General features: G+C 42.0%; 1 protein-coding gene across 4 annotated transcripts in view; it reads left to right on the forward strand.

Annotated features, from left to right (window-relative positions):
- Nucleotides 1–12499, forward strand: part of ptprea (protein tyrosine phosphatase receptor type Ea) — an 81163-nt gene that overhangs the window by 29288 nt on the left and 39376 nt on the right. For 2 of the 4 annotated variants that reach the window (XM_072456068.1, XM_072456067.1), the window contains exons 2-4: nucleotides 4300–4371; nucleotides 7199–7295; nucleotides 8611–8684. In XM_072456068.1, the coding sequence (XP_072312169.1) occupies nucleotides 4305–4371; nucleotides 7199–7295; nucleotides 8611–8684 (238 nt within the window). In that variant the 5' untranslated portion in view covers nucleotides 4300–4304. Of the gene's footprint in view, nucleotides 1–4299; nucleotides 4372–7198; nucleotides 7296–8431; nucleotides 8510–8610; nucleotides 8685–9653; nucleotides 9702–12499 lie in introns of those variants that run through there. The other 2 variants (XM_072456070.1, XM_072456069.1) reach the window with 2 other exon arrangements.

Genomic DNA, 12499 nt, shown 5'->3' on the forward strand with positions numbered 1-12499 from the left:
AGGTTGAAACATGGTGACTGTCTCTATAACTCTTCTAAATAGAGATTTACTTATTATTTTTACCAATGAAGTGTATTATTATAAAACCTGAACTTGTTTATTAGACATTTTTACATTTTAATTTCATAATTCTATTGTTTTTGTTATAAAAGGTGATTTCTTATGTGTTTTAGAGCATATTCTAGTTTAGTTTATTTGGTATTTATCGGGGACAATGCACACAATGTCAAAAATGCAATAAAATACAATATATATACAGTATGTACACATTTCAAGTGTATTAATACAATCATAAGTAACGATGATCCAAATACGACTATAATGACTCGTTGCAGCACTGATGGAGATGTAATGGCTTTGCTCAGAGAATGTTTCACAGTGTGGCATTAGAATGACATAAATATCCATGGAGACGAGCAGTGCCACGCGTTACAGGTCAGATCTGTGGAACGGCAAGCCTTTCTTTTTGTTGCAATTTTAGCAACGCAAACAACTGTAATCGAACTCAAAATGGACACGTGGGACATTTGGAGACAGGAAAGTGACACCGTGTCCCTTTAAAAACAAAAGTACATGTACATGCACACGATACAGTCCGTGCCGTCGCCTTGACGACGCTATCAACCAGATTAAGTGCTTTCTTTCGTAAAAAAAACAAAGAGGAAAACCTAATATTAGTCTTTGTCAGATGCTGATATGAACTCTGTGGTAAAACTGCAACAAGCGCTTCCTGTGTTACCGCCAAAATAAAAGTACTGAATAAGATAAGATAAGATATGCCTTTATTTGTCCACACATGGAGAAATTCCGTGTTGCAACTCATGTAGATACAGAAGAAAAGAACAGATAACTTATAGGAAGTTTTAAAAAAAAAAACCTTATAAACAAAACTCCTATAGAAAAAATAAAAAGATAAAATAAAAATAAGATAACATAAGACGAAATAATAATAATAATAGTGGTAAAGTAAACACTCTTATTTACATCAGTTAAATGCACATGAATATGACATTATTGCACATGAATATGACATTATTGCACATGATCACGTCAGTATTACCACAATAATATACAGTACTACAATGTGTCCAAGTCATTTCCCATGTCGATCAATCAAGTTTAAAATATATATATTAAAAAACACCATTTCAATGTCATTTCCAACACAAAATATTAGTATTTTATTGAATATTACCATTTGGTCTCACACTAGTTCTGTAAAGGTCAAATTCTGTCGTATTTATGATTATTTTCAGTATTAATTGTTCAAATGAGTCTGATTTCAACACTAGTTTAATGTAAATATCATATATACATTTCCCTTGATTACACTCTTTTATTGTCGTATATTTGTCTTCTGCTGCTGACATGGAAACAGACCTGTGCTTGTTGTAACATGTTTTTCTGAATGGACTGAAGCTGAGCGTGGTTCTGTAGCGCCTCCCTGTGGCGGCCCGGGGCACTGCGCCTCGTCCCGGGGCCAATGATTGACCAGGATATGAGCCATTTGTCCCATTGTTTTGAATGAACTTTGCGCCGCGGCACATTCCTCCAGGCGCGCGTCATGAAGGAGAAAAGACTTTCGATCACAGGTTCTCAAACTCCAGCTCAGTCTTATTTATCGACCTTTATTTCACCTGGAAAACAAGACATAACAATCAAAACATACTCTGGATTTTGTTATTATTTAATACAATTTTCTCCTGTTTTCGGTGTAATCCTGGTTTAGTCCTGGTTTAGTCCTGGATTAGTCCTGGTTTAGTCCTGGATTAGTCCTGGTTTAGTCCTGGTTTAGTCCTGGTTTAGTCCTGGTTTAGTCCTGGTTTAGTCCTGGTTTAGTCTCGGTTAAGTCTCGGTTTAGGCCTGTTTTAGGCCTTTTCTCCTGCCTCAGACCTCATTGACCCTGCCCTAACCCCTGACACCGTGTCTCCCATGTCCTCCATGTCTCCCATGTCTCTCATGTGTCTCATGTCCTCCATGTTACTCATGTCTCCCATGTGTCTCCCGTGTCTCTCATGTGTCTCATGTCCTCCATGTGTCTCATGTCTCCCATGTGTCCTCCATGTCTCCCATGTGTCTCCCGTGTCTCTCATGTGTCTCATGTCCTCCATGTGTCTCATGTCTCCCATGTGTCCTCCATGTCTCCCATGTGTCTCATGTCTCCCATGTGTCTCCCGTGTCTCTCATGTGTCTCATGTCCTCCATGTCTCACATGTGTCTCATGTCTCCCATGTGTCTCTATGTCTCCCATGTCTCTCATGTGTCTCATGTCCTCCATGTCCTTCATGTGTCTCATGTCTCTCATGTGTCTCATGTCTCTCATGTGTCTCATGTCCTCCATGTCTCTCATGTGTCTCATGTCTCCCATGTGTCTCATGTGTCTCCATGTCTCCCATGTCCTCCATGTGTCTCATGTCTCTCATGTGTCTCATGTCTCTCATGTGTCTCATGTCCTCCATGTCTCTCATGTCTCCCATGTGTCTCATGTGTCTCCATGTCTCCCATGTCCTCCATGTGTCTCATGTGTCTCCATGTCTCCCATGTCCTCCATGTGTCTCATGTCTCTCATGTGTCTCATGTCTCTCATGTGTCTCATGTCCTCCATGTCTCTCATGTCTCCCATGTGTCTCATGTGTCTCCATGTCTCCCATGTCCTCCATGTGTCTCATGTCTCTCATGTGTCTCATGTCTCTCATGTGTCTCATGTCTCTCATTCCTTCTGCTGCTCGACATGTCTGGTGTCCTCCATGTCCTCCATGTGTCTCATGTCTCTCATGTGTCTCATGTCTCTCATGTGTCTCATGTCTCTCATGTGTCTCATGTCCTCCATGTCTCTCATGTGTCTCATGTCTCCCATGTGTCTCATGTGTCTCCATGTCTCCCATGTCCTCCATGTGTCTCATGTCTCTCATGTGTCTCATGTCTCTCATGTGTCTCATGTCTCTCATGTGTCTCATGTCCTCCATGTCTCTCATGTCTCCCATGTGTCTCATGTGTCTCCATGTCTCCCATGTCCTCCATGTGTCTCATGTGTCTCCATGTCTCCCATGTCCTCCATGTGTCTCATGTCTCTCATGTGTCTCATGTCTCTCATGTGTCTCATGTCCTCCATGTCTCTCATGTCTCCCATGTGTCTCATGTGTCTCCATGTCTCTCATGTCTCCCATGTGTCTCATGTGTCTCCATGTCTCCCATGTCCTCCATGTGTCTCATGTCTCTCATGTGTCTCATGTCTCTCATGTGTCTCATGTCCTCCATGTCTCTCATGTCTCCCATGTGTCTCATGTGTCTCCATGTCTCCCATGTCCTCCATGTGTCTCATGTCTCTCATGTGTCTCATGTCTCTCATGTGTCTCATGTCTCTCATTCCTTCTGCTGCTCGACATGTCTGGTGTCCTCCATGTCCTCCATGTGTCTCATGTCTCTCATGTGTCTCATGTCTCTCATGTGTCTCATGTCTCTCATGTGTCTCATGTCCTCCATGTCTCTCATGTGTCTCATGTCTCCCATGTGTCTCATGTGTCTCCATGTCTCCCATGTCCTCCATGTGTCTCATGTCTCTCATGTGTCTCATGTCTCTCATGTGTCTCATGTCTCTCATGTGTCTCATGTCCTCCATGTCTCTCATGTCTCCCATGTGTCTCATGTGTCTCCATGTCTCCCATGTCCTCCATGTGTCTCATGTGTCTCCATGTCTCCCATGTCCTCCATGTGTCTCATGTCTCTCATGTGTCTCATGTCTCTCATGTGTCTCATGTCCTCCATGTCTCTCATGTCTCCCATGTGTCTCATGTGTCTCCATGTCTCCCATGTCCTCCATGTGTCTCATGTCTCTCATGTGTCTCATGTCTCTCATGTGTCTCATGTCTCTCATTCCTTCTGCTGCTCGACATGTCTGGTGTCCTCCATGTCCTCCATGTGTCTCATGTCTCTCATGTGTCTCATGTCTCTCATGTGTCTCATGTCTCTCATGTGTCTCATTCCTTCTGCTGCTCGACATGTCTGGTGTCCTCCATGTCCTCCATGTGTCTCATGTCTCTCATGTGTCTCATGTCTCTCATGTGTCTCATGTCTCTCATGTGTCTCATTCCTTCTGCTGCTCGACATGTCTGGTGTCCTCCATGTCCTCCATGTGTCTCATGTCTCTCATGTGTCTCATGTCTCTCATGTGTCTCATGTCTCTCATGTGTCTCATGTCTCTCATGTGTCTCATGTCTCTCATGTGTCTCATTCCTTCTGCTGCTCGACATGTCTGGCCCTAAATCTAATTTCCTGTTTTCCTCCTCTTGTTTTCCGCAGTCACAATGCTCCTGTTTTTCGTGGCGGCCGCGACAACATCCAATCACTCCAGCCACGGGAACAATACACAAGGTGAGGTCCCGGGACCACACTCCGCCCTTTGTCCTCCGCGGTCATCACTCCTGCACATGACCGCCGATTCCTCCAAATACATCCCGTCTGATTATTTAATATCTCTGTCATTCCTGCTCTTAAAACACAATAAAACATGATTACATTCACAACAGAAAGTTGCAGTTGAAAGGATTTGAGTTTAATGTGACATGTTTATGGGGCCAATCCCAAATAAATAATGATAATCTCATGATAAAAACATATTTGAAGTTGGGATGTCAAGATTATTCGGTTATTCAGGTCAAAAAATGAGAATTTGGACAAATTTAGAAGCAAAATGAAGCCCACATGACGAAGTATTGTTCCAAATCCATCCCGTTCACTTTAACTGTCTGATTATACATTTGTTGTCCTGTTTTTTGTTGTTGTAATATCTCTGTGGAATTATCGACATAAAATAAAACATGACTTTTTCCACAATCGCTTCAGAAAGTTGCAGTTGAAAGGATTTGAGTTTAAAGTGTTTATGGTGCCAAACCCAAACAAATAATGATAATCTCATGATAAAAACATATTTGAAGTTGTTATTCAGGTCACAATATAATCGTACGAAGCAAAACATTTGAATTTGGACAATTTTAGAAGCAAAATAAAGAAGCAAAATAAAGCCCAAAAAATAGACGTAAATGTCATGAACGGTCTGTTTTTGCCACATTTATCTTCATTTTGCCTTTTAGAGAGTTCAGTTTGGTAAATGTCGGACTTTTGGGAATGAAAGAAAATGAAAGATTTCTCTGTTGTTTCGTCACAGTCTCAATAATCGTGAATAATCGTTTGATGGTGATGTTTTTTCCCCACGCGTCTCGTTCTGTCCGTGTCAAAGCGGTTTCACGTCGATGAACGATTCACCTCGACGTAATCGTTCCAATGATCAAACGTCTCCAAAATATCGTCTATAAACAGAAATCTGAACCTTAAAACCGGCATTTGAACCTCTGACTCAAACTCAACTCATAAATCTCATTAAAAAAACTCATTTTCATCTCTTTTCAATGCGTCTGAATGTGCCACAGCGCCCTCTGCTGGCTCGGTGATATCCTCAAGATACACGAAGTACCGCTAATTATACTAAACAAATGCTAATGCTACGTCCAAATGTCCACTCCAGTTCCTACGTAGGACGCAATTCAGGCTTTTCACGGCGTCTTTAGCGCTGTCCGAACGTCGTGAGTCATAAATATGAGCGTGGCGGGCAGATTTCACCAATATTTATGACAGAAATCTGTTTTTTTGCAGACTTTTTGCGTGCTGCGTAGAGTCTGCTAAGTAGTGCAGGACCGTGTAGTGAAGGAGGGGCGAGGGACTGGGACAGACATTCAGACGCAGCCTTAGAATAACGCATCGGGTAAAGGAGACTTCTGGGATCTCATGACCTCCTTGACCCAGAAGCTAAGTCGTATATGCTAATGGCTAATGGCTGGCTAATGGCTAATGGCTAACGGCTAACTTTGCGTCTTACACGAGAATAAACGGCGCTGTCGAGCTAATGCTAAACATATTTGCACCGGCTCGTTTGCCCCTCGTTCATCCAGAATAAAGATAATGAACCGGCGGTTTTGAAATAATGTGCCATAGTTTATGTCATTTCTTCGCGTCATTGACAGCGTTTTGGTCCAAACGTGTGTGAAACAGCAGCAAATGTGCACAAATGTTCCCCTTTAATCAGTTTGACTCTGGAGGATACGTGTGGATATGAACTCTAGCTCATGTAGTACATTTCTCTTACAAGTACTGATTTACTCTACTTGGTATAGAAGCACTTTTATATGAAATGGGGAAAAAAGTACAGTGCCAAAAAATGCATAATAGAGAAAAAAAAACATATATAAGTCGCACTGGAGTATAAGTCGCACCAGCCAAAAAATACATAATTGAGATGAAAAAAACATATATAAGTCGCACTGGAGTATAAGTCGCACCAGCCAAAAAATGCATAATAGAGAAGAAAAAACATATATAAGTCGCACTGGAGTATAAGTATATAAGTATAAATATAAGTATAAGTCGCACCTCGGCCAAAACTATGAAAATACGGTATTTCATAAGCGAGAAGAGATCATTTTCCTTTAAAATGACTCATATTATTAGTCATAGGCTAATTCTGCTTTTTCATATTGTGAAATGACCCACATACTCCTATTTATACTGCATTATCTAAATTTACATATACGTAACAAATAATTGTCCCTCGTGAATGTATTTGCAGCAACACATGAAAAAAAATGCTGCGATCTTGCAAAAAAACGGCTCGAAAAAGAACGTTTCTCGCAAGAAAATCGTGAGAAATCCGGCACTCAGACTCTCCTTTGTCCTAAAATCGTCTCCCTGTTTTTTTTTTTTGCCGTTCTGCTTTCCCCGCTCCTAACGACGTTTATGTCGTTAAGCACTGCTGAAATGACAAAAGCGCCGCGGCAGCTCGTGTGAAAAATGCTGCGGCCGAGCGAAAACCGCACGAAACGGAACGATTTGCAACGTAAATGATTGCGTCCGGCTCCGATTCTTAAAACTTCCTCCGTCTCTAAAAAGTCTCAAAGGTTTTTGCCGCTTCTGAAGTATATTTATGTGTATTATTACTGCTAAACTGTTAAATTACTGCTAAAATGACGACAAATCAGCAGGAAAAGTGTCGTGGCCGTGCAATAAACCGAACATTGTCTGGGGGAATCCGTCTTCGTCTTCCTCTCCGTCCTCTCCGGTCTTTGCCCTCGTCGCTCCTGCCGTCGCGCTCGCTCTTCCTGCTTCTGTTTCGCCCTCTGACCTTTCGGCGTGCGGTTCTCTTCCTCAGGACAGGCCGCCTCCCCGAGCCCCCACATCCTCCCCACGGTCCTGGTGCTGTCGCTGCTGCTGCTCGTCGTCGCGCTGCTCGCCTGGTACTGCCTCAGGTAAACGCCAATCACATCAGAATGCACCGTGTTTTCTGGAGTATAAGTCGCACCAGCCAAAAAATGCATAATAGAGAAGAAAAAAACATATATAAGTCGCACTGGAGTATAAGTCGCACCAGCCAAAAAAATCATAATATAGAAGAAAAAAACATATATAAGTCGCACTGGAGTATAAGTCGCTATTTTTTGGGAAATATTTGATCAAATCCAAGACCAAGAAGAGACATTTCATCTTGAAATGCAGTTTAAAATAATAACAGATTATTCACAGTGTAAGTATGCTAACGCTAACACCTGCAGCTACATGACGGCAGCATTATCTTGTTTTATAGAGCCCTTCACCAAAGAGCTATATATTTTCACAATAAGTAACTTTGCAAGCAATAAAACAAACTGTACAAACTAAGTCTCTCTGCAGCACTGAGAAAAACACAGCTCTCGTTTGGTGTGACGTGCATAACAAGCATAAAGATATTTAAACCTTATGTTTTGACACTATAATATAATATAACTCAAGGTGAAAGTAATCAGAAAAACTCATTGGACCATGTGACGGTTGTAACAGGTTTAAAAAGTACATTTTAACAAGACATTAAGTATTCCGTGTCAAAATACTTACTTATTTATTTCGTCTCAAATACTTTATTGTACAGGATATACAGTACAGTTGCTGGATGAAAGGGGTGGAGAGAGGGGAAAGACATTAGGCAGACGTCGACGGCTGAACTCTCGAACCCACAACGGAAGAACAGAAAGCATTTTGACTTTGAACACTTTCCCCGTCACTCGACTCATCGCCGGCGGGAGATTCCGTCGCCGCGGTGACTCCTCAAAGTGACGCGGTGCGGCTTTAAAGGCAGAGACACAGGTGCCGAATCCCGACTCCCACTTTACGACACGCCCCCTAAACTCCTCCCTCCTCCGCATTGTGCCTCTCTCTCCCTTTGGACCGTGAGCCGGGCCTGACGTGGGAGTGGCCCCGGGGTGACGGGTGCTTCCTCCTTCAGTCACGGTGGGCGGAGTCTGTCCAGGAAGCGGCTGCGGGCTGACACCCTGCTCTCATGCGTCTCTACATGCAGCGAGCGCACAGAGCGAGCCACGGAGCGAGCCACGGAGCGAGCCACAGAGCGAGCCGCACACACACTTGGATTTATATGTCGTTCTGGGAGTTCGTAGCTAATGAAAAGGAGCACGTTTTCCAGTTTCAGATGGTGCGGATTTGAACTTTGAAACCGTTTCCTCGCATCCTCATTATGTATCGTTAAAGTGACACGATTGTGCATTTAATAACGTGCGTTTTCTGGTTCCGTAGGTTAAAAAACCAGAGGAAAGCGGTCGTCACTGCAGTTGACAAAAAGGTTCCGAATGGCATCTTGGAAGAACAAGGTAACTTTGGATTTGACGCGTTTTTAAACTGGTTTGACTAGTTTAAAGTGGAGAATGAAGAGGTTATAGATGTAAAGATGTCAAAGCGTGAGACTGAGGAGGAGGCGATGTAAACGTGCGTGTTCTGGTGGTTCTCGCAGACTTCCTGTGGTGTTTGAAGAAGGTTTTATCGCCCGTGGCCGTGTTTAGAACAGGTTCAGCTCGTGTTTCTGCAGCAGTTTTCAGTTTTAGTTTCGATCTGTTCAGTCGTCTCTCCGTCGTTTGTCGGAGGAATTAAATGTACAGGTGTTTTTTATCGGTTTGTAAAGTTAGAGCTGAAAAAACTACACGTTTTGGTGACGCAAAATATGTGTGATTTATTGAGAAATGTGTGATATTTTAAGATGTTTGTTGACATTTTGTGACATGTGCTGAATATGGCCCACTTTATATGCTTTTTATTTGAAATTGAATAATAATTGCCTGATTCTTTAACATTATGAGTAAAAAATCTAACTATTTGCGCATTACAAAAAATATGAATTAATATTACAAATTGCATAAGTTGAAACCACTTTTTAAAAAATGATATATACTATTAATTTACGCTTAAATAATAATAATGATGACAATAATAATGACAATAATGATAATATTGGTAATAATTAAAAAAATATATATAAAAAATACATAAATGATGATAATACCAGTAAAAATTAATTAAATTAAAAAAAAAATATAATAATAATATAAAGAACACCAGACATTGCCTTAAGTCTTAAGGTAATGTCTGGTGTTATTTATATAATTATTTGTATTATTATTTTGTATTATTAAGGTTTTAAAGATGCTGTAAGTCACAAAAAAGAAAATTATAAAAATCACTGTGTAAATGAACTATTCATGAAGTCCCATTTCTTTTTTAATTGAAGCCTGTTTTTTGTTTCTATTTGCCTGTTATAATCCCTGCTGTGCTGTCCTCTGTTTTAGGGGGTTTGGGATACAGTACCGAGTCCCTTTACACCACTTTACCCCCAGGTCTGGTATGAACGCGGTGGCGCCACTGGACGTACTAACAATGTGTCCTTCAAATGGTGGACAGCGTGGTGGACTAACAAACAAACAAACAAACAAACAAACAACCCAGTCTTCTGAACCTGAGCCGTGTTGATAATGTGAACAGGATTATGTGAATGTGACAGAGACAATGGAGATATTTGTCGTGGCGTTTGGAGGACGGTTTTAGCGAATCGAATAATAGAAGGAAATCATATGTTTAAGACTTATTTTTGCTTGTTTTTGTAATTATACATATTAATGATCACAATACAATCAGCAAACACAGACATAAGGGGTGAATTGTTGCGTTTTTGGATTATCCTGAAGAAAAGTCCTCTCATTGACTAAATTGTGTTTTTAGTTTAAGATTAAACATTGGATTTCACTCTAAAGATGTTTAAAATCTGCACGATCATTATGTCAGTTCTCTGCCGCGTCGGAATTAATTATCGTAGTTCTATCGCTCAGGATAGAACGAGAATAAGAGAAGCATTAGCTATAAAATAATATATATGTAAAATACACTTGGAACAATGGATTTATCATGTTAAAGTGACAGGTTTTTACGATTTTCAAATTTTGACTTTATTTGGTGGATTTATACCTGTCGTATTCATAAATGATAGTTTTACACCGATCGAGCAGGTATTTGTGGAGAAAATGTTGAAAAATCTGTAGAAAATGACAGGAAGTGACATCACACCAGGGACAGGAAGTGACATCACACCAGGGACAGGAAGTGACATCACACCAGGGACACTCATTCCAGTCAGTTTATGTCAAGTTTGTGCAGAATTTACACAAAGAAACAACTTTTTTTGACTCTCTAAACATGAATTCAACAAAATAAAGTCGCTCTCACGTATTTTCAATTGTCGAATAAATGTGACATTAGATGAGTTTTAGCCCAGTGTTTGCTGGGTAATTTCCTAGCGTGATGTCATCAATTACAGACAGGAAGTGACATTTTAAACCTAAACAATGAGCTTTTCTATGATGATTTTTTAAATATTTTTTAGCAAAATGTATAAAAAATATATATATAAATAAAAAAATATAATATATAAAACTTAACTGCACTTTAGTTCAATGAGTCGTTCGACCTGTAGGGGGCGCTTTAAATCCACAAAGACTGAACCACTGACAACCGTTACAGCTATTTAAAACAACTAAAGTAATGAAGTAATCCTTGAAGTAATCCTTGAAGTAATGAAGTAATCCTTGACTCTTGATTCTCGACTAAAGACACAATCTGTGCATTGATTGGTCGGCTAAAAGGGGCGTGGCACCGACAAGACCAGGCTTTCACAGGAGATCGCGCGATCACAAATATTCATAAAGACAACTATGGGCGAAAAGCAGCTTAAACTCTCACTTCACAGTTGAACTCGCTGCACGTCTTCTCTTTAATGTAAATCCTTTAATATTTAAGTCAAGTCATAAAATATCTCCTTTGATAAACCGAGACGCGGTGGACGGTGTTTTGTCCACAAAAACTATTCAATTCGTGTAAAACTATCATTTATATGTACAACAAATGAAGTCAAAATGATAAAGTTGTAAAAATCTGCCCTTTAAACAATGTAAAATGCATCTGAATAATGGGATAATATAATAACAGGGATAAAAACGGCCATAAGAGTCATAAGAGTCATAACCTGTGTTTGATCGTTCTTGAGACATGGAAACTGAGCTTCTTGAAGACTGGGCTGTGATGACCTTAATATTATAATGATATAAGTTTTGTTTGGTTTGTGTGGGGGTCTCTCTCCAGGGTCTGGGGGTCTCTTTTCAGAGTTTGGGGGTCTCTCTGGGGGTCTGGGGGTCTCTCTGTGTGGGGGTCTCTCTTCAGGGTCTTAGGGTCTCTCTTTAGGGTCTTAGGGTCTCTCTCCAGGGTCTGGGAGTCTCTCTTCAGAGTTTGGGGGTCTCTCTTCAGGGTCTGGGGGGCTCTCTTCAGGGTCTGGGGGTCTCTCTGTGTGAGGGTCTCTCTTCAGGGTCTGGGGGTCTTTCTAGGGGTCTCTCTTCTGGGTCTGGGGGTCTCTCTTCAGGGTCTGGGGGTCTCTCTGTGTGGGGCTCTCTCTTCAGGGTCTAGGGGTCTCTCTGTGTGGGTTCTCTCATCAGGGTCTGGGAGTCTCTCTTCAGGTTCTGGGGGGCTCTCGTCAGGGTCTGGGAGTCTCTCTTCAGGTTCTGGGAGTCTCTCTTCAGGGTCTGGGAGTCTCTCGTCAGGGTCTGGGAGTCTCTCTTCAGGGTCTGGGGGTCTCTCTTCAGGGTCTGGGGGTCTCTCTTCAGGGTCTGGGGGTCTCTCTGTGTGGGTTCTCTCATCAGGGTCTGGGAGTCTCTCTTCAGGTTCTGGGAATCTCTCTTCAGGGTCTGGGAGTCTCTCGTCAGGGTCTGGGAGTCTCTCTTCAGGGTCTTAGGGTCTCTCTTCAGGGTCTGGGAGTCTCTCTTCAGGGTCTGGGGGTCTCTCTTCAGGGTCTGGGGGTCTCTCTTCAGGGTCTGGGGGTCTCTCTGTGTGGGTTCTCTCTTCAGGGTCTGGGGGTCTCTCTGTGTGGGTTCTCTCTTCAGGGTCTGGGGGTCTATCTGTGTGGGTTCTCTCATCAGGGTCTGGGAGTCTCTCTTCAGGTTCTGCGAGTCTCTCGTCAGGGTCTGGGAGTCTCTCTTCAGGGTCTGGGGGTCTCTCTTCAGGGTCTGGGGGTCTCTCTTCAGAGTCTGGGGGTCTCTCTGTGTGGGTTCTCTCATCAGGGTCTGGGAGTCTCTCTTCAGGTTCTGGGGGTCTC

This window comes from Eucyclogobius newberryi, unplaced genomic scaffold (assembly GCF_026437365.1).
Source record: "Eucyclogobius newberryi isolate DKJ021-1_F unplaced genomic scaffold, fEucNew1.0.hap1 SCAF_20, whole genome shotgun sequence".
Taxonomy (NCBI): domain Eukaryota; kingdom Metazoa; phylum Chordata; class Actinopteri; order Gobiiformes; family Gobiidae; genus Eucyclogobius; species Eucyclogobius newberryi.